Source organism: Gymnodraco acuticeps, unplaced genomic scaffold, assembly GCF_902827175.1.
Source record: "Gymnodraco acuticeps unplaced genomic scaffold, fGymAcu1.1, whole genome shotgun sequence".
In the NCBI taxonomy this organism is placed as follows: domain Eukaryota; kingdom Metazoa; phylum Chordata; class Actinopteri; order Perciformes; family Bathydraconidae; genus Gymnodraco; species Gymnodraco acuticeps.
The window spans coordinates 4153362-4179637 of record NW_022990440.1 but is presented as its reverse complement, the minus strand read 5'-3'; the positions used below and the strand labels follow the sequence as shown (position 1 = coordinate 4179637).

The 26276-nt window shown below is 40.7% G+C and overlaps 1 protein-coding gene across 1 annotated transcript in view; it reads left to right on the top strand.

Moving 5' to 3' along the window:
• Positions 1 to 25802, top strand: part of susd2 (sushi domain containing 2) — a 39246-nt gene extending 13444 nt beyond the window's left edge. Inside the window, 7 exon segments of the mRNA XM_034225186.1 lie at positions 1183 to 1326; positions 2650 to 2802; positions 3741 to 3992; positions 4159 to 4437; positions 5747 to 5923; positions 13007 to 13103; positions 24531 to 25802. Of these exon segments, the coding sequence (XP_034081077.1) occupies positions 1183 to 1326; positions 2650 to 2802; positions 3741 to 3992; positions 4159 to 4437; positions 5747 to 5923; positions 13007 to 13103; positions 24531 to 24576 (1148 nt within the window). The 3' untranslated portion in view covers positions 24577 to 25802.
• The last annotated feature ends 474 nt before the right edge of the window (positions 25803 to 26276 follow it).

The following is a 26276-nucleotide window of genomic DNA, read 5'->3' as shown; positions in this document are numbered from 1 at the left end:
TGTGTATCTTTTGTCTTTATCCTGCAACTGGATGATTAACGGGAGGGCTACATCTGTATAAGATATGCTTTCTGCCCTCCTGGTTCTTCTAATTTTGTTTGTTTCTTGGATGTATACATTGTCTAATTGTTGAAACAGTAGAATAAATAATAATTTAAAAAAATCATGGTTAGTTTTCCAAGGCCGGGAGATCTGAAATTGAGGATTAGCTACCACCGTGAGGCGCCAGAACATAGATGTAGAAGGACGTGATGCATATATAAGCTGATCAACTCCTAATACTATTTCAGTTTCACAGTATCACCTCAAACTTGGAGACGATAGAGAACCTTTCAAAAAAGTGTCCATTATGCAACAAAAAAGAAAAATAGATGTTATTTTTGTTCAAAGCTAGAGGGAGCCACTGCAAAGGGGCTGAAAAGCCTCTATTTTGTAAACAAGCTTTATGCTATTGTTGTGTTGTAGTTGTAACAGATAGTTTCCCAATATACTAAGACCATTTCCTACGGTGCTGTGTCATCTATCACATCTTTAACCATTTATTGAATATAGAGCAGTTCCACACTCCATACTTCGATCACATAGGATTTAAAAGGGAGTTGTTCATGTTCACAAACATCTTTGAGCTGTCTTGACCTTTGGAACAACATGTGTGAATTCTCCTATTTCCCCTTTAAGGCTTGTGGTTTATTGTTTTAGTCTGCATTACAAATATAACGTTTTTCTCCTGCGTGGAAGAAAGTGTGGAATTTTTCAATAGATATTATATTATTTCTTAGCATCAAACATGATCTGTTTCTTGATGAATAAAGGGGGTTGCTGGTTTCAGTTTGCTGAATTTTGGGTAAAGCTTTCGATGCAAGAAGTGCACCGCGACAGCAAGAAAAAGTGTATCTATGTAATTGCCACTGCGTGCGACACACACTTGCTACAGTATACTCTGCACATGGACACTAGAGTAATACCAGAGGAGTTTTCAGGAAAAATAACTGAATTACAGACTGCGGCTGAGAGTTGCAATGTGAAAACATATTAGATCACACAATTGACTTCCTGCTCTCCAGAGACTATAAAGACAACAATAAACCGCATACTGATGTGAGAGATGTACTGTGAAAGAAATACGTGTATGTGAGTATTTGTTGTAAACGCATCGGTCATTTCTTTCTCGTCGCCTCGCAGGTGTTGTCCTCGGGGATCCGCATTTCGTAACGTTCGACGGGCTCAGCTACACTTTCAACGGCAAAGGAGAATACTACCTTGTGTCTTCTCCAGACAGAGAGCTGAGTGTTCAGGCCAGAACAGAGGCGCTGAAATTTAAGAATGGTGAGTGCACATTTGATGTGAAAGGCCCGTCTGTGTCCACTCTTTAAACCACATGCTACTACTGCAGCAGCTTTGTTTGGATCAAAATGTTTCCAGGACTAACGATAAACCTTTTTTTATTATTTGAGTGATTTTTTATTTTTTACCAGTCACAAGATTGATTACCTGCCTCTAAATTTGACTTGTTTTTGTCTTCTTTTGCTTGGACCTTTTTCTTTGCACTCTCCTCTTGAAGGGGCCCAATTATGCTCATGTTAAGGTTTCATAATTGTATGGTGTGCCTCTTCTGTGACATGTTTCCATGCTTTAATGTTCATAAAGGTCTTTATTTTTCTCATGCTGCCTGTGCTGCAGCTCTTTTCACCCTCTGTCTGAAACCAGAGCCCAGAAATCCCCAACAAGCATAATAGGGCCTCTTTAAAAAGAGTTAAAAGCTCAATCACTCTTTAACACTCATTTTCTTCTGCAGGCAAGTGATGTCAGGTATTTCTCGTGTGATTGAAACATGTTGCCGCTGACAAATGACAGAATATAACTTAGTTCCCACCTGTTTTTGCTGAGTATCTCTTGGGTTCAGAAGTGGTAAAGAAAAACAGAAGTTGGCTTCATTTTTCGAAATGTTCTCCAAGCCATTACACAACAGCCATGAGCCAGTGACTGCAGATGATCAGATGTAAGATGCAGATGTAATTAATATTAGTTCTCCTCATTAGATCAGTAAAATCAAACATTGAGATTATCTGATATGCAGAGAGATGCACAGTAATACAGAATATGTTGTACATTGTTAAAATATCACTCGTCACCGGCTTAAGCTTCAATATCAGGATACATGTATTTATTATCCTTGCAAGAATGGAAGTAGTCATCACATACAGAGCTGCGTGGGACAAATAGTTCCCAGAACAGTGTCCTTGACATGCTTTAATACAAGAGAGGGTTACACTCACAATAGGCAGAATACCGGTTCAAAGCAGTATACAATGTTTAGTTCAGATTAGCTAAGGCCTGCGTAAGCAATAAACATGACAGTCATATGCCTATCTCCATAGAGGCTGAATCATCATGTTAATCGTTGTCACATAGCTATCATATGCCTAAAACAGTCCTGATGCTCTTCTAGGTATTCATACATCCGGTTACGTACACAGCTACGTAGGGCCTTTGTTATCATGTGCTCCTCTGATATTTGGAAGAGTACATTCAGTATTTTCCCAACATAACCATCCTGATATTGAAGCTCAAGCCGCTGACGAGTGATATTTTTCCAAACATACATAGTAGCACATCTGTGATATTGTGACGTTTATATTGACCACCAAGGTACCTCGGCCAAAGCCACATTGCTGTCATCCGTGGCTATGAAGGGAAATACCTCTGATGTCATCGAGGTGCGTCTAGCAGATGGCCACCTTCAGGTGCTGAGGAACCAAAAGGTCCTACCTTTCACCGAGCAGAGATGGATGGACCTACACGGTGAGAACTTCATACCATTCTTTATTGTGGTTAAACTTTCTGTGTGACCCTATAATGCATTATAAACATATGTATGATGCGTTATACTCTGCCTATTGTATTAAACAGTTACAGTTATAAGCAATCAAGATATTCATAATGATTATAACATGATTATAAAACATTATATTGACTAATATATTTAGTATCATAATACCTTATAATTGCTAGTCTCTAGCTGACTTTGCAAGGATCATAGTTTATTATAATTCCCATAGGTGTTATTGTTTAGTTTTTTTAAATAATGCATTATAATCACTGTGCTAATGCATATTAATGTGATATTAAGTTACTTTTTTTTATTTGAAGTGGTCATTGTTTGCTTTAAGTAAAGTGAAAATAAATGTTATGTTTTGTGTGTTCTTACAGATCCAAAGATGCTATTTAACTTCCATGAAAGCTATCAATGACCACCAATTATTATGCATTTAAATATTTGTATATTTGACAACTGTGGGAATAAACGTTAACTAAGTTCCTTGCAAAAATGTGAGTGAATGGTAGCTATTATTTAGTATTATTATACTTGACCCTAAAAGTCCAATAAAATGCTTTTTGTTTTTGATTATTGTTTTAAATATAAGGCATTATGAATATTCATTACTCTGTATTTATCCATCACCTATAAGCCCTATTAAAGCCATTATACAGCAGTTTTTTATTTATTATAGACACGGCATATTATATACAGCATATCATATTGACATTAAATAACACATTGTCAAAAAATATTTCCTGCTTATGTTACCAGAAAGATATTTTTTCTTTGTATTAATTAAGTTTCGAAATGCCACTTCTTGAGATGAGATTTTCCACTAATGACCATTGTTGTAACAAAATGTGATGCTCTATTTTATTTTGTAAAAACAAAATGTCTCCTTTTTTTTTCTTTTTTCTAGGAGTATTTGTGTTCACCCCCAGTCTTCAGAATGTGACAGTAATCTTCCTCTCTGGAGTTGGCGTGGAGGTTCGGGTGCGTGAAGGAGCCATGGCAGTGACCGTCCTGCTTCCATCAGAGTTTACTAACCACACTCAGGGTCTCCTCGGTCTCATGAACTCTGACCCCTCAGATAACCTGTTGACCGGACTCGGAGAGATCCTTTCCCCAGCCGACGCCACGCCTGAGGAAATCTTCACCTTTGGAGCTGGCTGTGAGCATGAAAGACTTGTATATGTTACATCAATCATATTGATCAATGCGGCATTTTGCTCAGTTGCTCAGTGTTCACTTTAAAGCGGTAGAAGATGGGTGGATGGCTGGACATGGACAACATTGATGCGTATCTGAACTGAGTTTTTTGTTACTTTTATCCACAGGGAACATTTAAAAGACGTCCTCCCTCTTCACATATGACTCAAAGTACCTTATGGATAGATACTATTTCCCACCAAGTCATGACACTGCCTTTGTTCCCGCCTTTTCTCTACCCGAGACACCCGATGACCCTCTGATGGCAGACATGTTGGCGATGTGCTTGGGAGAAGGAGCCCAGTTTTGTAAATATGATACCCTGACCGCACAGAGCTTGAGAATGGGAAACGCCACACTCGGGGCCTACCAAAGCCATCTGGCCCTTACGGAAGCCCTGGAGCAAGGTACAGCACAACATGTGTATTACATGCCAACCAGCGACGTGCAGTCAGGGGAGGCAGAGCCTCACCTGTCATACTCATAGACTGGCCATACTACAATGTAACGGAAAAACAACTAAAGAAAAACTAAATAGTAATAATAATAACATGTCTCCACTGATCTGTGTTGTAAGTGTGATTTATGTATGATTCCAATCGCTTTTTATAGTCAAAATCAGCAAATTTGCCGAGCTCCGCTACAACTACGGGTAGCGATGAGGAGTGAGGCAGGGACGAGCTCTGCCTCACGTAAGCCCACAGTAACTTGCTCGAGCGCGGGCACTAATTTAGCGCGGGCACTTATTTTGTGAGCGCGCTCAAGCCAGTTACTGTGGGGTGAGGTGAGGCACAGATGAGCTCTGCCTCACCTCAGAATGCGTCACCCCACAGAAACTGGCTGGAAAGCGGGCACTAAGCGCATGCCTGCACCATCTCACTGTATGTCACCAATGTAATGTTTGTAGATCCCTTTATTACATTTATCCTCGCCATCCATAGTCTCTAAATAACTTATTTCACGTATATATGATATTTAGGCTCGCTGGTCTCATCATACAACGGCAATGAAAAAAGCACCAGGGGAGGCAGCCATAACCTCTGCCGCACTGAAGGGGGCGCAAGTGAGCCCACAGGTCCTTGTTGCTACTGTTATTCTACGTAGAGACGGTAGCAGGATGGTAGACGCGAACAACAAACTAGACTTTTGAAACTAGAGGAAGATAAGGAGGACTTTTACAAAAAAGTAATAGAGATTGTTGTCCAGAAGGAGAGCATGGACTTCATCTTCAAGTCAAGGTAAGACCCCAATTGTAATGAAAATGGGATCTTACTAAGAAAGAACAATCCAATATTTAGATTGTGGGTACCCTTTTGTTGAACGGTCTGTTTAAAATGAATCGAAACATCAGACTAAAAAAGCTTTTGAAAATAACAGAATATTTCGATTAAGGTCAGAATATAATATTTGTAAATCTGACTCTGCACGTCACTGATGCCAACATGCAAATGTATCATACAACTTTGCTATTGCTTGCTTTAAATAAAAAATGCTAATGGTATACCTTAAAATGCCTGTACACTCTCTAACCTGACCAGTAATAGATTGTGTCTAGTATGGAATTCAGCTATACTAATGTCATAAGATAAGAAAAATATTCTGTAAATGAAGTGAATGTATTTGTTTTTCATACGTTTCAAAAACATTTGATTATTACTATTTGGGACAGTATACAGTTTTGATATTTATTTTCTAATGTGTTATTGTTCCTTCTAGTGGTGTCTTGTGGCTGGCTTCCCACACCTAGGAATGGGAAGAAGAATGGGACACATTACCTGGAGGGCAGCTGTCTGAGCTTCACCTGCAATGAAGGCTTCTCACTGTACGGCTCAACGGAGCGCACCTGTCTAGATGATGGGAGCTGGACAAGAGAGCAGCCCTACTGTATCCCAGGTTTGTTATATGAAGCAAAACCAATAGAGGAGAGAAGCACTACGTCACTGCCTGGCGAAATGACGGCCCCACCCACATTCCGGGTTAAAACTAAGAATTGGCGCCAAGCGGAAAAAATAGTTTTATAATGCCTTAAAGCTGCTGTGTCTTGTATTGCCAACAAACAACAAAAGATCCAGAGTCACATTTTTGTACACCTTTACATAGAGAAAAGGACGATAAAAGGTCATCTCTGTGGCATCAGGCCATCCACAGAGAGCACGGAGATCATTATCAAAGGGACCCAATCAGTCCAATGACAGCAACTGTTTTCACCCATAAAGGGGCGGGGCCTAACATAGAGGGAAAGTACCCGGATGAGTTGCTCTCATCTATAGCCAGTTAAATAAACATGTTGTATGAACTGTAATGTGTGGGAGAAAAGCTGCAATCTTTTTGAACACTTATGAAGTATACCATCAATATGACATGCTCTATAGACAATACTAGAAACACTCTGACAGAGTTTTAAAGGTCCCATGTCATGGCCATTTCTACTGATCATAATTCCATTGTTGAGGTATACTAACATAGATTTATATTGTGCAATTTTCCAAACTCACATTGGTTTCTCATACAGCATCTAAAGTATGACGTATTCACCGGTATTCACTCTCTGTCCTAAACGGCTTGTTGGAGCCCAGTGTGCTCTGATTGGTCGGGACGTTGCGAGGCTCCCTGCTCAGTGATCTGGCTTACTGGTGTGGTTTCCGGGTCGGTGATACAGCGAGACAGCGCAAAACTCATCCTGAGCACACACAAACACTCACAGCCGAAGTAAAAACAATAAGTGTGGCTTGATATTGAGTAAGAAAAAGGTTGATAAACGCTGTGAGAATGGTTCTGGCGATCCCAACTCGTCTATTACCAACCAGGGAGCTCTATGCAAGTCAATGGGACTCCCTGTTAATTGGAAATGTACGCTAAAGGTCCCCCGTTTGATAGTGACGCCAAGGGATCCTGGTGTGTGAGGAGCTCCGCGGATTGGTCCATTTGTTTCTTCCGGGAGCCGCATGACGTCATGCGGATCCCGGAAGAAACAAATGGAAAAAGAGAAATCTCCAACGAGGCGTTCTGGGGCAGCACAGACAGGTCTTTTCTGTGTTAGAGTTTTACTCGCTACAGGATGTACTTTGAGGGTTTGTGACTCTGCAGACCATTTACATGCAGAAATACTTTCATAACACACAAGGGGACGGGTAATAACCAGAAAAGCATGACATGGGACCTTTAAGAGTCAGGACACCATTGCATGTATTAGCAGTATGAAGCACACGTTGATATGAGTAAAATGTAATTGTAACTTTTTTTGTATAAGCAATGGTCTACATTTGCATAATATTAAACAAAGACAGATATTTCGCCAACAGTCTGGGAAACTAACAGATCACCATGACATATGTTATGATAATATTTGTTTAACTCTCTACAAGTTGATGGCAACCTAATGGCTTCATGCTGGAAAGAGTTTTCAGTATTCTTCTTCCAAAAATATGGTTAAAATATGCAAAACTATTTTTTCCCACAGTTTGTTTTGGTCTGCATATCTCTAACCAGTGTGTTTTTCATTATGTTATTCACTTGTGAAACAGTTTCCCACGATTGCTTAAGAAAGGCTCTACATAAATAAAGTTACATACTTACTTATTACTGACAAACTCCCCACATGTTTTATATTGAGTATGATTGACTGAATCCTCTAATGAAAAGTGAGGGGGACTTTGGGAATCCTCTTCTCATCCAGTCTCTTTGAAAGTAAAGATTCAATAGACTCGGCTCTCGGTTCCTCCTGCTGACCATTAGCTACAAAGCTATACACTTCTGAACCTGGATTGGCTCGGCTTTCTGTTTGTAAATTGGAAGCACCTGGGTCCTGCTAATGGTTTCATTCATCACCACAACCGTGAAATCTCAGAGTAGTGGTGTGGAGGACCGCTGACGCCATTAGGTGGCAGTATTTCCCACTTCATTATTAGTGTGGCTGCAGATTAATACCTCTTTATGTGCCATTGTATTGTGAAGCAGGCTGATTTTCAAAGAAAAAACGTGATTTATAAGTATTAACACTGCAAAATAGGAGGAAATTAGACATTTATCTCTATGGTTTTGGCTTCATTGTTGGGCTTTTGAAGTGTGAGATAGCAGAGAAATACAGCCACTTGTGATCCATCTATAATGGCATCCCTTCATGGCTTTACTCCAATTCTTAATCCTTACCTTGTTATATCAGGGTTGACGACCACGTAACAACCAATCTATCCTGACTCCTTCATCAGGCAAAAACATATCTCATTTTAAAGTTGAGCACTGTTTAGAAATATATTTCATTTTCCTGATCTCAGAATATTTTCCCAATTATCATTTGAAAAACACATACTAGAGTCACTTCAAGTTCAGTTTTAATCACAGATAGTATTTTTACATCAACGTCCTTTTAAGTGAAGAAAAAACGACTATTTTAAATAAGGCAATAGTAAATCATAAATAAAGGATCACATTTTTAAATGTCATTGTATCTCCTTTATTTTATAAATCAGGCTTTATTGTTCATGAAAACAAGTCACTCATCATGTGAGGATATTCATGAGGATCCCGATAATGAAAATTCACTACAATTACCTCATTGTCTTTTACTTATCCTGATCCCAGATAAAACCCTATATCATCCTATCTCTAAACTCTATTATTGGACATAAAGCCATGCCTGCTGATGTTATTTCCATGGCCTTAATGTAGCGACCAATCATCGGAAAGTTTAGAGAGGATCCGTCGTGGTGTATCTGCTGTCCCTATGTTTTGTTCTATGCACATATGCAAAGCTGGCCTGTTTTATGTCTGTGACAATGATCACACTTGCTCTGACACTCTCATTATAACAATCAGAGCTAACAACTGTCAACATGACCTGAGGGGCTCAATGGCAGGTGTTGCATGAGCTGTTACCTCCACCATCCAAATGTGACCTCTGGCCATGTAAACAATACTAAATACAGACCGAGCAGGAGGCGCCCCGACGGGTTTCTCCTCTTCTTCCTCCCCTTATATGAATCACTGTGGCATGATGTGTAGACCAGAGAATTGTAGTCATAGCTAAGATGAAAACGGTGTGTCGCTCAAGAACAAATGCCACCACATCCAGTTTGACTTCTTCTACTCTGAGTCACTTCAATGAGCCGCTGTTGAAATGCCGCCTGTCAGCAGAGGTGACACTAATTCCTTTCTATTTAGAATTAATCTCCCATCACTGAAAGCCACACCTTTTTCAGATGGATTATAACCTGCTGCCACACTTTGACAGAGGTGTGGTGTATTGTGATGATCAATGTTAATGTCTTCTGCTGGGAAGTGTGTTGCAGAGGTGAGGTTGAAGTTTGCTTAGTAAATCCTTGATCTAACGACTAACACTTGAAAGGTACAAGGTTAGAGTTTACCAGCTTGGCTGTTCTTTGTCACGATCTTGAGTATCAGATGCATGCCAATAACAGGATCACTCCACCTCGATTGCATTATAATATTAATAGAGTTTCTTGCAGAGAGGTGAAGAAAGTGATTAAAGGAAAGGTGACAGCTGCCAGAGAGGGATAAAGTGATTTTTAACAGGAAAAAGTGACGTGGGTTGCAAGACAAAGCCTCACTCAATTTTCTGCCTGTGGTTCTCTTCTCAGATTCCCCTGAGATCTACCTAAAAACAAGGACTACACAACTTCAGTCTACTCACTTTTCCAGTCTAATAGCTGCTCGTGAACAACAGTGTCGAGATTAGGAGGTTTTGTTTGTGCTTATCCACAGATCAATTATCTGATGAGGGCTGTTTCCGTGCTTTGGTGAGGGCTGCTTATGTGTGTCAAGTCTGCTGCTTCCCCAAATGCGCCCAGTACTGTCCTCAACACATTCGATTGTGTTGGAATCTATTAGAGAATTAGTTTTGCTATTTTTTCGCTAGACAATTCAAATCATGCTGTATTTGCTTTGTATAAATATTCGATTTTAAGAGTTTTTATCATATTAAAGGGGAGATATCCTGCTTATGTTTTGTTTCATACTAGTTTTTGGGTTTCTACGAGGACATGTTTACATGCCTTACTGTTTATAAAAACACATTATATTTCTCATAGTGACTCTTTAAGTATACATGTTTTCACCGTTTGTATGATACGTTTCGTTTAGGTGCCTGTCTCTTTAAGGCATCCTCATGAAAATTCGTATCCCTGCTCTGGATGGTCAGTGTTTCAGGGTCTTATGAATGCATTCACCATCTTTGCAGCCTTGCATGACTCTAACGGCACTATAGCTGTGTTTTCTACCCCCATGTGTACAGTTGCGACATCACAACCTTCATAAATCCTAACGGCTTGTTGAGGGCACAGTTTCTGAATAGGAGATGTGTGATTTTTTTAAAGATGATTAAGAGTTTTGATAGTTTCCCATCATTTATATTTCACCAACATTAACTTAATAATAAAAAAGCGTTTAACATACTTATCTTTATCAGAAGAGTTGAAGAGAAAACCAGAATGTATGACAAAGGTTTGGTTGAATATTCGTAGCTACAAAGTCCGCTGGATGCAGCTGCTTTTTGTTGGGTCTCTGCTGTGACCGCTCTAGCATTCTCCACTCTACTATTTTTGTGAGTGAGGTCTGTTTTTTGTTTTATGGAACAATTTTAGGGTTTTAATAAGACACAGACACGCTGCTTATAAAATATTAGCATGAAATGTATGTCAAAGTAATTTCAAACATTTAAAAAAAAATCATATTTAGGGATTCAGCACCATCACCCATGACAGACAGTTGCTAATTACATTCATTTCTGACAATTCATATCTAATATATAGATATTGGTAATAACATGGAAACATTTACATTCAGAGACACGAACACCTGGCCTCAAGGTCCCAGACCACAGGAAAGGTTAGCTGTTGAAGCTGAGTGTAATTCCTCAGGACACTTTTCTTCCAGAGCTGCTGCTGCTGTTACTGCTGTGTGTCAACTTTATTTTCATATACCCCACATGAGTAACTTGGTATGGATCTCTAGCCATCATTGGAGTCAACAAGCAGGTTTAGAGACAATACATGTTTTAGTTGGCTACTCCTCGGCTTTGTGTTATTGAATGTTTCTATGCAAATGATTGCTTGTTACGTTTGGAACATTTGATATCTGAATTTGACGTTTGACACATGGTTCAAATTCCAAGAATTCTTCCAACTATCATAATAAGGCAGGGTGAGCAACACGTATCAGATGACAACAGTAGCTTTGTAAAGAGACACTGTTACCAGGGAGAACAAATATCAACTGAATCATTTTAGGATGATATCAAGTCAGTCAAAAAACTAATCTCTATCTTAAGAAATGCTTTATGTGACAAGAATGTAGCTAAGGGGTCAATGGGCATGCTTTGGTTGTGAAAACAGTCTTGGATTACTGATCGGTATCGTCTGTTAGGGAACATTCCCCGGGAGATGGAAGGAGAGAAAGGGGCTTGAAATCAGAATTTACATTTTTGCAAGGTTTTTAATGTGTTGCAAATTGGAGGAATAACATTGAATAATTTCCATAATATACATACAAAAACAATACAGTTAATAGAGATAATTGATACACACTGCCATCTGTTTTCACCTTATCACCTTCTACTTGTTCAGTCCAGCCCCATGATGTCTGTCATGTGTAAATCCCTGCGCAATGGAAGTGTAATGGTCCAAACTGAGTGCTATTGCCCCCTTTACTATTTGATCAATGCAGGAGAGTTCAGTGAAGTAATGAGATGGCTTTGGGGTTTCGCCAGCAGAAGAAAAGGAAAAAGCTGAATGTTAACCCTGATTGACCGCCAGTCCTCCACATGCTCCCTGTTCTGTTATACTCTGTGCAGCACCGATGTCGAAGGCTTTAGCGTCCAGCAGTTTGATGCCAGTGCTGCTCCATCCAAGGCCTGGTCATGTGTAGAGAAACTGATTGGTTTAGAAACTTCAGGGAATGTGTGTACATGTGGGTGTGTATTTCAAGGTGCCTGTGCATCCATGTGTTTGATGTTCCAAGGCTGATGACATTTTAAAGCACCAGCACCTGCAGTGCATACCTGACAACTCTCTAACACACTTGACATATGTCCATGCACTCATGCGTTAGAGGATGACGGTGCTATGATAATGATCTTTCTCAGAATATCTGTATAATCGCCTGCCTTACAAAAACAACTCCTGACTATACTGTAGGTATATTCAAATAGATTGGAAAATGATTTACTGAACTTGCAGATAACCCAAGGAAGGTTTCAGATGTTATAGTTTGATCCCAATATTACCAAAGCATCTACAAACAATGTTAAGCTAACTGAAAATCCATCAAATAAAAGCTGTTTCAGTCCATCCAATCCATAGGTGAAGTACCTTAAACGTGTATTCCCTCTAATAGCCAGCAGGGGACAGCTGGTTGCAAAAGTCTGTTCACAATTACAATAAGAAATATTGGTACTTTACTATTTTTATTAAGGCAAACCTCTGAAAAATACAGTGAATGCTTTCTGTTTACAACACAAAGGTAATGGTTATATTTCCATTGACTGCAAGGGTAGGTGAGGCTATCGGTCACATCTGATCGAGCTTCACATGTACATATTTACATTTACTGTAATCACAGCTAGTGTTTCTGTTAACATAGACCGACACCATGGCTACTAAGTCCAGAAAAACCTCAATTGGTCTAGCAAGTTTGTGCCTAATCCTTTATTTAGATAAAACAGACTGAGCACGAATGGTAAATGTTAGCCACACCTAGCTACAAACTGCTACACCCAACTTACCTGGGAATGCCGAACACTGTTCGCACTTCGCGCAACTGTGATCTACTGAGCAGCTTCACCCGATTCCTTGCTCAAAGGAAACGTGACTGTTTATTGAACTTTTCTCATTAGTTTCCCCTCTTAACATCATACCTCTAACATCACTGCTTTACTAGTTGAGGCTTGAGGAGGAAGGGGTTGTGTGAAAGGGTCAATGGCTGACTGCAGTTACTAATTCTGTGTTGGTATGACTCTTGCAGATGATAACGTGAGGTTTGTTCTTGGTGCTGTCGGTTCCCTCTCTGCACTGGTCACGATGGCAGTAATGATCAACCTGCACAACAGGAAACAAGTCAGGTGAGTTCACACAAGTTATACTTCACAGACAATTACATTTCTCTACTAGTGCGAACAAATTCAATATGAAATCCAAAATAAGCACATACTAAATCCGTGTTAGGATTTATAATGCCCTCTTCAGCAATTGTCCTTTACACTTCATTGCTGGTGCAGATATAATCTCTTGGGCCCAATTTCAAAATGAAAAGTGTAGTTTTTTATTACCTAGCTAACAACACATTGAACATTAAAGGTTGTCACAGTGGAGGCACAACATACAAATATGAACCTGAAAATGAGCACAACAGGGCCCCTTTAAAGTGGTCATTCTCAATATTTCAGTCCAGGCTGATTTAACAATATTCATTGGGGGTGTGGGGGGTAGTACATGAGAGGAGAATATATACAACAGAGGAGCAACTGGCGGATCTGTTTATAGGTCAGTCGCTGTTTTCATAAAGAAGACAGCAGTAGTTTTCCACACAACAGCAGGGTACAATAAAAGAAGGTGGTTACCTCGCTGAAAGTTGGAATTCTCCAGCATATCGCCCGCAGCTCTTCATCTACCACTCATTGTGGCTGTTCCGTCTTGCTGAAAATGAGCGCTGTGATGTTTTATATATGCACTTTTATTAAACGAAGGCAGTTAACGCATTCACTGCTTTTCCTTCTTCTAAAAAAACGCTAACCCGTGTTTGAACGTGGTGCCGCATAATGCAGACTTACATTACAGTGCAGTACACCAGTAACGGTAATTACAATATGTAAATGCATGAATGTGCTCTTTAGTGGGGACGGCAAGTTAAAAGAAAGAAGAAATATGGCAAACATTTAAAAAAGCCTTTAATCATGATGGCTATTTCATAGTGGGTGACCTCGAAGAAGCTTGTTTGTTCTGTTAGGTGTGGATTGTTAACTCGGCTCTATTCTAACATGTAGAAGCACGGTGTATGTTTCAGAAGTTCACTATGAAACAGCCATCTGATTAAAGGCTTTTAACTATTTGCCAGAAGAGTGCGTTGGACCTTTCTTCTTCTTAGATAGATTATATGTTGGATATGGGAGGCACTTCTCATCTTGTGAACACCGGTGCATAGCTAGAGGTCTTCTTTCCCTCCCATTTCCTCCCAATAGTCACAAAAACACAAAAGCAATGAATCCCACCTGCCTGTTTGATATCCAACATGTCCCAGCCTCTTAACTGTTGCACATAATTCTTCTTTCGGATCTGATCAAACCAAATAAACCTGTATGCCCTGAAGGATCCTACTTATGACTGCAGTCCAGAGAAACGAGAGGCTAACAGTACTCCTGGGCGTATATGAGCTAATTAAAGGCCTGTTTTATGGGCTCATAGACTTCAATTGGGCTTTCCCCCCTCCATAACTCCTGCAGGGGGAAGAAAAAAAGATGGATGTCAGGAGTCAAGAGGGACCTCCCGCTCCCAGCAGCACTTGGGGCAGGAGGGCGTTGAAACTGCTGTTTTTAAAGTTGTGAGGGCAAGGAGCGAGCACACCTGCCCTCTGTTAAAGCCTTGATCACGGGAGGCCAGGTGTAAAAAGAAACGAAGAGTGTCAAGAGGTCCGTAGATGTGAGGGAGGTGATCTCACTAACACACGACATGCCGGTACACATGCAGAGCGGGGACACACACAGCCAGGAAACATATTGTGCATACAGTAGCCTAAATGCATGACGAGAAATCGTATACATCCCTTGATTGTGAGTGGTCACACAGACATGCATGAACACACATACGCACACACTCCCCTACCAACAAGTGCAGACACAGTGAGTCTTCCCAACATCAGAAGCAAAGCAGGATGGAAGTGGCGGGGGTCTTACTGTGTTTCAGATCATGTCTGGGTTGCGTGTCTGGTGGAAAGAGTTAGTGATACTTCACAAGTGTGTGTGTGTGTGTGTGTGTGTGTGTGTGTGTGTGTGTGTGTGTGTGTGTGTGTGTGTGTGTGTGTGTGTGTGTGTGTGTGTGTGTGTGTGTGTGTGTGTGTGTGTGTGTGTGTGTGTGTGTGTGTGTGTGTGTGTGTGTGTGTGTGTGTGTGTGTGTGTGTGTGTGTGTGTGTGTGTGTGTGTGTGTGTGTGTGTGTGTGTGTGTGTGTGTGTGTGTGTGTGTGTGTGTGTGTGTGTGTGTGTGTGTGTGTGTGTGTGTGTGTGTGTGTGTGTGTGTGTGTGTGTGTGTGTGTGTGTGTGTGTGTGTGTGTGTGTGTGTGTGTGTGTGTGTGTGTGTGTGTGTGTGTGTGTGTGTGTGACAGGTAGATAGTGGAGGCCTCCTGCGCCTCAGACTCAGAATCGCAGGGGTACTTTCCACATCTAGGGTTACTGCGCAGGTTTCAACAGGCCGGCTGGCAGCTCACCACAGGAGTAAGAAAGTCATTACACCATAAGATGTGTGTGTGTGTGTGTACCATCACGTCTACTCCACTTCTGCTATATGACACATAAGAAAGTCAGAGAGGGGCTTTGTCTGAACCTGGTGAAGGGTTCAAGCCGGATAGAGGGAGGGAGCACATTTAGCATACTTTCCAAACACCAAATGCAAAGGAACAGCTAGAATAGTATCAAACTAAAGAAATGATAGAACTTCTCAAAAACAATGGGAGAGAACAATATCATCACAGAGTGGATACATGTTAAAGGATAAATTATGCAAACATTTGAATTAGTACTTAATGTTTTAGATTCATCATTATGAAAGTCGCATTTGGACAGGATTATTATTACAAAGGGAGGGGGTCAGGATATCTTCCCCCTCCACCCTTGTCATGAATTGCATTTTAAATAGTGGCTGATATGCTGCAGGTAAACTCTGAGTTATTTTAATATTGGTAACAGTTAGAAACCGTTTTGCTTGCCTTAGTGTTGAACACTTGGATATAAAAAGGACTTCCAGGCATGCATACATTTAAAATAAAATGCTTTTACTTTGTGCGTTCATGATGACACACAAGCACGTCACTGCACGAGGCTGCATACATTTGGCGTGGTCTAATACATGATGTCTCGTTCCAAACATTAACTTACGTTAAACATAAAATATCTAAGGTCTGTTAACAATTAACCCGCTAAACACACTAACTGGTTGTTTGCATTTTTGTAGAGAAAGATAGAGGACTGTGGATTTTGTTCCCCATTTCTCGTTTTAAATGTGTGATAGCACGGAGCTTTCTTCATGATCAGCATAGAGAGAAATAACTATTACAACAGCTAAGAACTCTTTGAATGGACACACCATGGATGACATGCAGATTGAGTCCAATGTGATGGTGATTTTAATCAAACGACCATTGAGCAGATACTTATCTCCACACGGGTCTCCTCGGGGATGCTTCTTGGTGAAGTTCAGAAGATAATTGTCATGATCTTGTTAACCTGTAAAGTAATATAGTCCAGCAGCAAGTCCTCAAAAAAGGCTTTAGTTTTCGAGATACCCCTACCCGAGGTAGAACAAATGACAACAATGTTTTTTCTTATCTTTAGGGTCTCCCATTAATGAAATTGATTGTTGTCAAATTTTATTCTGGGGAAAAAATATATATATTTGGTTGTTCTTTAGAACTACCCCAATCCCTGAAAAAGAGCCAAATTAGACCAGGCCGAATGGGAAAGGTGACAAGAAAGCCCATAACTTGAGAATGACAACTCTTTTCCTCTTCAGATTTGCTGAGGTATGAACCAGGTGGCTGTCCTACTTCACCAAATAGTCAGACACTTATTTAACTAAAAAAATACTGAATTATAGTCCTGTAAACTTAGCTTTAGTTCACTTTTCTCTCATTTATCAGAAAAACAGAGATCCCTAAAACATATACCATTACTGAATTGTCTAGGGTGCTATTGAACACTAACCAGTAGTTGTATGGAAATATCTGGTGCAGTTCTATTTCAAATGAGATTTCTTTAGACATAGGCCTACCTCTTCTCTGAGACAGTCACATTCTGAATGGGGGATAAGTGGCACAATAGCCTATAAGTTAAGAATGCTCACTCTGATGGTCATTATATTTGGAGAGGGAAATACCAGGTGGCTGAACTACGTCACTAAATAGTCAGAATAAGAGTAACCCAATACAATAAACTGTATTAGTTCTAAATTGCAAGCCTCTAAAATATAGGTGTAAATAGTACAGGTTGTATTGAAACTGGAACCTTAATTCAAAGTACAGTATACAATTCATCAAATAATTCTGTGAGAGGTCAAGTATATAGATAGTAGAATATAATGTTAAATGTCAGGTTCCTCAGAAACGTTAGGGGACACATTTTGACATTCTGCACAGCAGGTGCAGAACTCCGTACAGGGAAGGCCGACAGAGAGGCACTGGCACTTTCCACTCCCTCTTTGCATCTTTGCAATACAAGTGAGTAATGTCTCTCACTTCTGTAGGTGCTGGGGGTTTTGTAAATAGCACTGGTTTAATGGCCCCATCTCTGACAATCCACCCCTTGCCAATAGGACTCCATAACAAGGGTTTGGGTTCGGGCTGTGACACCATATCGCTGTATGAAACATTGCTCTTTACATGTTGTTGAAATGCATCCTCTGTTGGCGGCAGATTTTCCGAGGCTGCATCTGTTGTTGATGCAATTATGAACCTCAGTTCATCCAAGTTTGTGCACATCAGTCCAATTTCCTTTTTTCCATATAGCAGAAGCACAAATTCTCTTGCGACTGGCAAAGACTCTTCCAAGCTGGCAGAGAGTCCAAAATGGGCCAGATCTTTGAGCTCGCTGAGATGGGTCTTGAGTTTGGTGAATGCTGTTGTCTTTCCTATTCTGTACAAACTACTTGTTGTGTCACAGCCAGTGAGTGCATGACATGCTGGTAGACAGTTAGACATGTGGTTTCTGCCCAGCTTCAGGACCATCTCCAACTAAACGGCCTCTTTGAGAAATTCCAGTCCGGTTTCCGTTCCGCCCACAGCACTGAAACAGCTCTGGTCAGGGTCACAAACGACCTGCTGATGCTGATTGTCTTTCCTATTCTGTACAAACTACTTGTTGTGCCACAGCCAGTGAGTGCACGACATGCTGGTAGACAGTTAGACATGTATTTTCCAATTTTCTCATGGTGTTGATGGGGACATATCTCTCTCTCATTCCATGGCCTGCATGCATGTATACTAGAGATGGACCAAACATGCATTTGTTTTGCCAGTGATAACATGTGTAGGCCTTCCATCACTTGCACCTCTCCTTTGCCTCTCCAGGTCTTTGATTGACTGTGGGCCATCATACCTGTCAAATACCATGTCTACACATTGCATTTCTTGTTTTCTATATATATATATATATATATATATATATATAATATGTGCCAAACACTCAGTATGATTTTGTGAACGGGTGTGTCAATGCAGGTGCATTTCAAAAAGTGCAGATCTGTAATGAGGACCCAGCTCTGAAGAATAACACAAGTGTTATAACCTAAAGCAAAACAAATGTCCCAAACTACAGGAAGTACTTGAAGAGTAGTGGAAACAAGACTGCACTCTACATGTTTGTGAGCAACTACATTGTCACTGCTGCCCCAAAGAGACTACACTCAGGATTTGACTAAGGGGAGGAGGTGAAGAGCATCTGTACAGCAGAAGTAAGCAGTTTGACATCACTGGACAGTGATCAGGAGGAGACAGACACAAGGATAGAGCTCCATACATCTTGCAGAGTCATATTCCCGCATCATTGCGAGGTCTGATGACACAGGTGTGGAAGTACTGCTCATATATTATGCAAGCAAATACATGTTTGGTTCATCTCTAGTGTACATGCATACAGGACATGGAATGAGAGACAGATATGTCCCCATTTGTGATGTGAGTAGTTCTTTCAGGTATGGAGGAGCGTTCCCGTGGATGCACTGATGGGTCAGTAGTGAGATGTTGTATTCAATCCTGAACGAGACAGGAAGCCAGTGGAGGGAATGAAGGACGGGTGTGATGTGGTTGTATTTTCTCACCCTCATCAGGATCCTAGCAGCACTGTTCTGTACGTATTGGAGCTTCTGAAGGCTCCCGCTAGGAGTTCCGATGAGGAGAGCGTTACAATAGTCAAGCCTTGAGGAAACGAAGGCATGGATCAGGTGTTTGATGTGGGTGTCAAAGGTCAGATGTCGGTCAAATCTTACACCCAGGTTGGTAACTGATGCAGAGAGGGGTATGTTTTGGCCAGAAAAGGTGGGTTATGGGGGATGACTGGACCTGGTTTGGGGTGCCAACTAAAATAGCCTCTGTTTTGGAGCTATTTAGCTGCAGGAAGTTTTGTTGTGTCCAAGCCTTTATCTCCTCAATGCAGGTGTTAAGGGATGTTGATGAGAACGGTGATGATGATGGTGACAGTAAGGATGCATGTGTGATAGGGTCTGTCTTTATATATAGCTGCGTGTCATCAGCGTAGCAATGGAATGATATTCCATGCTGGCTGATGACACGGCCAAGGGGAAGAGTGTACAGGGTGAACAGAGTGGGCCCGAGGACCGACCCTTGAGGGACACCACAGGTGACAGGGTGTGTCTGGGACCTCGCACCTCCCAAGGAGACGTACTCTGTTCTTCCAGACAGGACTGAAAGCAGCTCAGGGCGGAGTCAGAGAGTCCGATGGTGTGTTTGAGGCGCTGAAGGAGGATGTTATTGCTGACAGTGTCGAATGCTGCAGTCAAATCCAGGAGCATGAGGAGAGATGGGGAACCAGGTTCAGCCGCCATCAGCAGGTCGTTTGTGACCCTGACCAGAGCTGTTTCAGTGCTGTGGACGGAACGGAAACCGGACTGGAATTTCTCAAAGAGGCCGTTTAGTTGGAGATGGTCCTGAAGCTGGGCGGAAACCACATGTCTAACTGTCTACCAGCATGTCATGCACTCACTGGCTGTGGCACAACAAGTAGTTTGTACAGAATAGGAAAGACAACAGCATTCACCAAACTCAAGACCCATCTCAGCGAGTTCAAAGATCTGGCCCATTTTGGACTCTCTGCCAGCTTGGAAGAGTCTTTGCCAGTCGCAAGATAATTTGTGCTTCTGCTATATGGAAAAAAGGAAATTGGACTGATGTGCACAAACTTGGATGAACTGAGGTTCATAATTGCATCAACAACAGATGCAGCCTCGGAAAATCTGCCGCCAACAGAGGATGCATTTCAACAACATGTAAAGAGCAATGTTTCAGACAGCGATGGTGTCACAGCCCGAACCCAAACCCTTGTTATGGAGTCCTGTGGGCAAGGGGTGGACTGTCAGAGATGGGGCCATTCAACCAGTGCTATTTACAAAACCCCCAGCACCTACAGAACTGAGAGACATTACTCACTTGTATTGCAAAGTGTGGAGAGAGTGGAAAGTGCCAGTGCCTCTCTGTTGGCCTTCCCTGCACGGAGTTCTGCACCTGCTGTGCAGAATGTCAAAATGTGTCCCCTAACGTTTGTGAGGAACCTGACAATTAACATTATATTCTACTATCTATATACTTGACCTCTCACAGAATTATTTGATGAATTGTATACTGTACTTTGAATTAAGGTTAAAGTTTCAATAAGACCTGTACTATTTACACCTATGTTTTAGAGGCAAGGCAAGGCAAGGCAAGTTTATTTATATAGCACTTTCCAACACAAGGCAATTCAAAGTGCTTTACAAAAAATGAAAGAGATTAAGAAAATGGCATTTAAAATCAGTCATTAAAAAGAAAAGCTAATAAAATAAACATTAAAAGAAAAAATACATGGATAAAAGTTACAGTGCAATTAAACATTAAAAGAAAAAGTACATGGATAAAAGTTACAGTGCAGTCTAAGATATGAATAGTTCAATTAAAAGCAGCGACAAAAAGAAAAGTCTTCAGCCTGGATTTAAAAGTAGTAAGAGTTGCAGCGGACCTGCAGGTTTCTGGGAGTTTGTTCCAGATATTTGGAGCATAATAACTGAACGCTGCTTTACCATGTTTAGTTCTGACTCTGGGGACAGAAAGCTGACCAGTCCCTGAAGACCTGAGAGATCTGGATGGTTCATAATTTAGCAGGAGGTCAGAAATGTATTTTGGGCCTAAACCATTCAGTGCTTTATAAACCAGCAGCAGTATTTTGAAATCTATTCTTTGACACACAGGAAGCCAGTGTAAAGACTTCAGAACTGGAGTGATGTGATCCACTTTCTTAGTGTTAGTGAGGACTCGAGCAGCAGCGTTCTGAATTAGCTGCAGCTTCCTAATAGATTTTTTAGTGAGACCTGTGAAGACACCATTGCAGTAGTCGAGTCTACTGAAGATAAAGGCATGGACAAGTTTTTCCAAATCCTGCTGTGACATTAGTCTTTTAATCCTAGATATATTCTTTAGGTGATAGTAGGCTGATTTAGTAACAGTTTTAATGTGACTGTTGAAACTCAGGTCAGAGTCCATGACTACACCTAGATTTCTGGCTCTATCTGTTGTTTTGAACATTGCAGACTGAAGCTCAGCGCTAACTTTTATACGTTCTGACTTGGCTCCAAAAACCATTACCTCAGTTTTATCTTTGTTTAATTGGAGAAAGTTCTGACACATCCAGTCATTGATTTGTTCAATGCACTTACTCAGTGTTTGAATTGGAGCATAGTCTCCTGGTGAAATTGTTACGTACATTTGTGTGTCATCTGCATAGCTATGGTAACTTATTTTGTTGTTCTTCATTATCTGAGCCAGTGGTAGCATGTAGATGTTAAAGAGAAGAGGCCCCAAGATGGAGCCTTGAGGAACCCCACATGTCATATTTGTCAACTCAGATGTGTATTTACCTATAGAAACAAAGTTGTTTCTGTCCTTTAAGTAGGATTCAAACCAATTCAGAACTGTTTCCGAAAGTCCCACCCAGTTCTCCAGTCGGTCTAGTAATATGCTGTGGTCAACAGTGTCAAACGCAGCACTGAGATCTAATAATACTAACACTGAAGTTCTGCCACTGTCTGTGTTTAAGTGGATGTCATTGAAGACCTTTACACGAGCAGTCTCAGTGCTGTGGTTTGGACGAAAGCCTGACTGGAACACATCAAAACAGTTATTTAAATGCAAGAAATTACTCAACTGTTGAAAAACAACTTTTTCAATGATTTTACCTAGAAATGGGAGGTTTGATATGGGCCTGTAATTGTTCATTACTGAAGCATCTAGATTATTCTTTTTTAAGAGCGGTTTAATGACTGCAGTTTTCAGGGTCTGTGGAAAAATACCTGAGTGAAGAGATTTGTTTACTATATGAAGATCTGAGGCCATGCAAGGAAAAACATCTTTGAAAAATCCTGTTGGAATAATATCAAGGCAGCAAGAGGAGGATTTCAGAAGTTGAATAATGTCCTCTAGGTTTTTATCATTAATCTGATGGAATTGTGTCATGATGTCTGAATTGATGTTAAGTGGAGATAGGGACAACACATTTGCTGTTCCTGATGCAGAGGCACTGACTGCTTGTCTGATTTTCTGAATTTTGTCAGTGAAAAAGGAGGCAAAATCATTGCACGCCCTGGTGGATAGAAATTCAGAGGCTACTGACACTGGGGGGTTAGTTAGTCTGTCGACGGTAGCAAACAAGGCACGTGTGTTGTTTTTGTTTTTGGTAATGATGTCAGAGAAGAACGATTGTCGTGCGTTTTTCAATTCCAAATTATAAAGGCCAAGTCTCTCTTTATAGATTTCAAAGTGAACCTGGAGATTTGTTTTTCGCCACCTGCGTTCAGCTTTTCGACATTCTCTTTTTTCTGTTTTCACGGTCATGGCCTTTCTCCATGGAGATATTTTCTTGCCAGACACTTCCTTTACCTTAGTTGGAGCAATGGCATCTATAACATTTTTAATTTTTGAATTAAAATGATCTACTAGCTCATTTACTGAGATGTTGGCAGGGGCAAGTGTGGAAGAGAAATTCTGAGTAAACATTTCCCTAGTATTTTCAGTTAAACATCGCTTTGTGGTTACCTCTTTTTGAACATTTTTGTGAACAGAAATAGAGCTCTCAAAGAAAACACAGGAATGGTCAGAGAGTGCAACATCAGTCACCACAACCTTAGAGATATTCAGACCCTTTGAGATAATTAAGTCCAGAGTGTGCCCCTTATTGTGCGTGGGCTCCGTCACATGCTGAGTCAGTCCATAGCTATCAAGAACACAAAACAGTTCTTTAGCCCCTCTGTCCTGGGGGTTGTCAACATGGATGTTAAAATCACCAACAATGACTAGACGGTCAAAGTCAATACACACTATAGACAGCAGTTCAGTAAAGTCATCAAAAAAGCTTGCACAGTATTTGGGTGGTCTATAGATATAGGCTTGCAATTTAGAACTAATACACTTTATTGTATTGGGTTACTCTTATTCTGACTATTTGGTGATGTAGTTCAGCCACCTGGTATTTCCCTCTCCAAATATAATGACCATCAGAGTGAGCATTCTTAACTTATAGGCTATTGTGCCACTTATCCCCCATTCAGAATGTGACTGTCTCAGAGAAGAGGTAGGCTTATGTCTAAATAAATCTCATTTGCAATAGAACTGTATCAGATATTTCCATACAACTACTGGTTAGTGTTCAATAGCACCCTAGACAATTCAGTAATGGTATATCTTTTTTAGGGATTTCTGTTTTTCTGATAAATGAGAGAAAAGTGATGGAGTCCTATTTTCCTATCACCAAAAGTACAATTTCCGTTTAAACTAAAGCTAAGTTTACAGGACTATAATTCAGTATTTTTTTAGTTAAAATAATTGTCTGACTATTTGGTGATGTAGGAAAGCCACCTGGTTCATACCTCAGAAAATCTTAAGAGGAAAAGAGTGGTCATTCTCAAGTTATGGGCTTTTTTGTCACCTTTCCCATTCAACCTGGTCTAATTTGGCTCTTTTTCAGGGATTGGGGTAGTTCTAAAGAACAACCAAAAAAACATTGTTTCCCCCAAAATAAAATTTGACAACAATCAATTTAATGAATGGGAGACCCTAAAGATAAGAAAAAACATTGTTGTCAATTGTTCTACCTCGGGTAGGGGTATCTCAAAATCTGAGGGCCCTTCCTGCTAGACTAATAGTGATTAAACAAACCAACTAACGCATTATTTGTTTAAATACAATGGCAGTTCTCAGTCCGCTCTACATGTATGTCACTATTAATACGAGTAATAAAGCGCTTTTATTGAGAACCGCGTTGAAAATGATCCCTGCCCTGATGCAAGGTCACCATACATTTTTCCTGCGGTCAGTTTTGATTCAACAAGTGCTCGCCATTACGTCACTTATTCTACTCCCATGGAGCAGCAGGGCATGCAGTCTGGAGGGCTATTTCCCCAAAATATTTGTCGAAAGGTGAGGATAACTAGCTTGGAAATACCCAAATAAAAAATCGTGGTGTGTTTCCTTTTGAATTGCAAAGTTGTAAAAGCTGTTTCAGTGACTCTTCTTTCATATTTGTTTTCAGAGAGAAAAAGGAGGAGCGGAAGGAGACTCAAGAACAAACTTGTTAAACTTTTCTTTCGGATTATGGATCACACAACCCCACATTCAACGTTGTGTCCTTTGGCAACGATCATGTCAGGGACTCATCCTGTGGAAATCATATGCTGTCTGTTAAGGAATAATTTGCCTAGGTATTCAACCTTCGACAAAGTTCATCATTTTCTCCTCTCACTGTCTCTTTTCCCATGGCATATGTCTACGGCCTTGGGTATTGCTGCTATCTCTTTTAAGGGGGAGCAGCTTGGGCGCATTGTTGTTGCCAGTCTATGACAGAGCACAAGCCGCCATGAGGTAGTTTACTGTTCAGGGACGACGGTTCCCTGGCGCGCATTCTTTTCTATGGACGAGAGCTCTAGTTAGATTCAGGGTCCATAATGTTTAGTCTCACTGATGAAGAATGTTGATTATTACACTCTGAACTAGTTAAAACCTCGAGCTACAGAAAGGGTTCTTCAGAATTGATTTGGCAACGGCTGTGTCAACTCGTGACACACCACCTGTCTTGTCAACTCTCTGGCCGAAACTCCAAATAAACCATCAGTGTTTCACATCAAAGCTCCAACTCTCCTCGTGTCTCTCTGAGTCCTGACTCTCCATTGCAACAGAAGTTTCCCCCACACTGTCATGTTGTTTGTTTGGAAGGTGGTCTTCTTAACCTTATGACCTTATCAGGGAAAAACCTCAGGTGCTAGTTATGCTTACAGCGTGTTGTTTGACCTCATGTTTTCCCTCTTGTTTAGTTTGGAAAACCTCCTGGCGACACATGGGGTGAGGATTGAGGGAAATGCTGATGATTGTTTTTATATTCCCGTTTCTGCATGACTGAACGTCCTATCTTCACTAAGGAGACAACTGTATAAATACTACACAGAGATATCATAATTACGATCAACACTCGCTTCTCCTGTTCCATTTAAAATAGGACCAGATGTGTTCATGTTCATGTCAAATGTCAAGCGAACCTAATCATTCTTTGGTTGAAAGACTTTGAACTCATGCAGCCTATGTGTGGGCTCAGAGCCTTCAGTCAAACTAAGGGTTTTGCTGAGTGACTGGAAAAGAAAAATCCACAAATGTTACATAAAGGTCACCTTTTTGCACTAAATCAACACTGGCTTTTTTAAGTGTCCTTTGTACTGTTGCTCATCTGCATTTGATGTAACTAATTTCTTCCATAAATGTTTTCATTCAAATTAATGAAGGAATCAATACATTAAATTGAGATAAAATCCTGCATGGTTTTATATCTTTAACAATCTGGCTATGTATCAAGTCATGTGTTCTCTCTCCGTCTGTTTGTGTGTGTTTAAGACTCAATTCCAGTTAAAGCTCAGTTTAGCATGACATAAAGGACTGTTGGTATACCAGAACCATGTTAAAGAACAATTATAATATAAGGATTAAACAGGTTAGTTATCCTATCAGGTTGGCATAGACCATGGATGTATAACATAAAGAGAATTGGATACAGCGTGGGAGGCGATACCATTAATTCCTATAAGAGTTGCTCAGTGGCGCATGAAACCCAAAATGGAGCGACTGTATTTTTAAAAAGTACCCGGATCATCTGGAACTTTTTTCCCTAAAGGTAGGGACACACCAAGCTGAAACCAAAGAACTGACACAGACGGACCCCGACTGTTACGTCTCCTGCGTCTTGGCCAACAGTCGCACTGGAACACACCGCAAAGACTTCAGCCGACGGCCA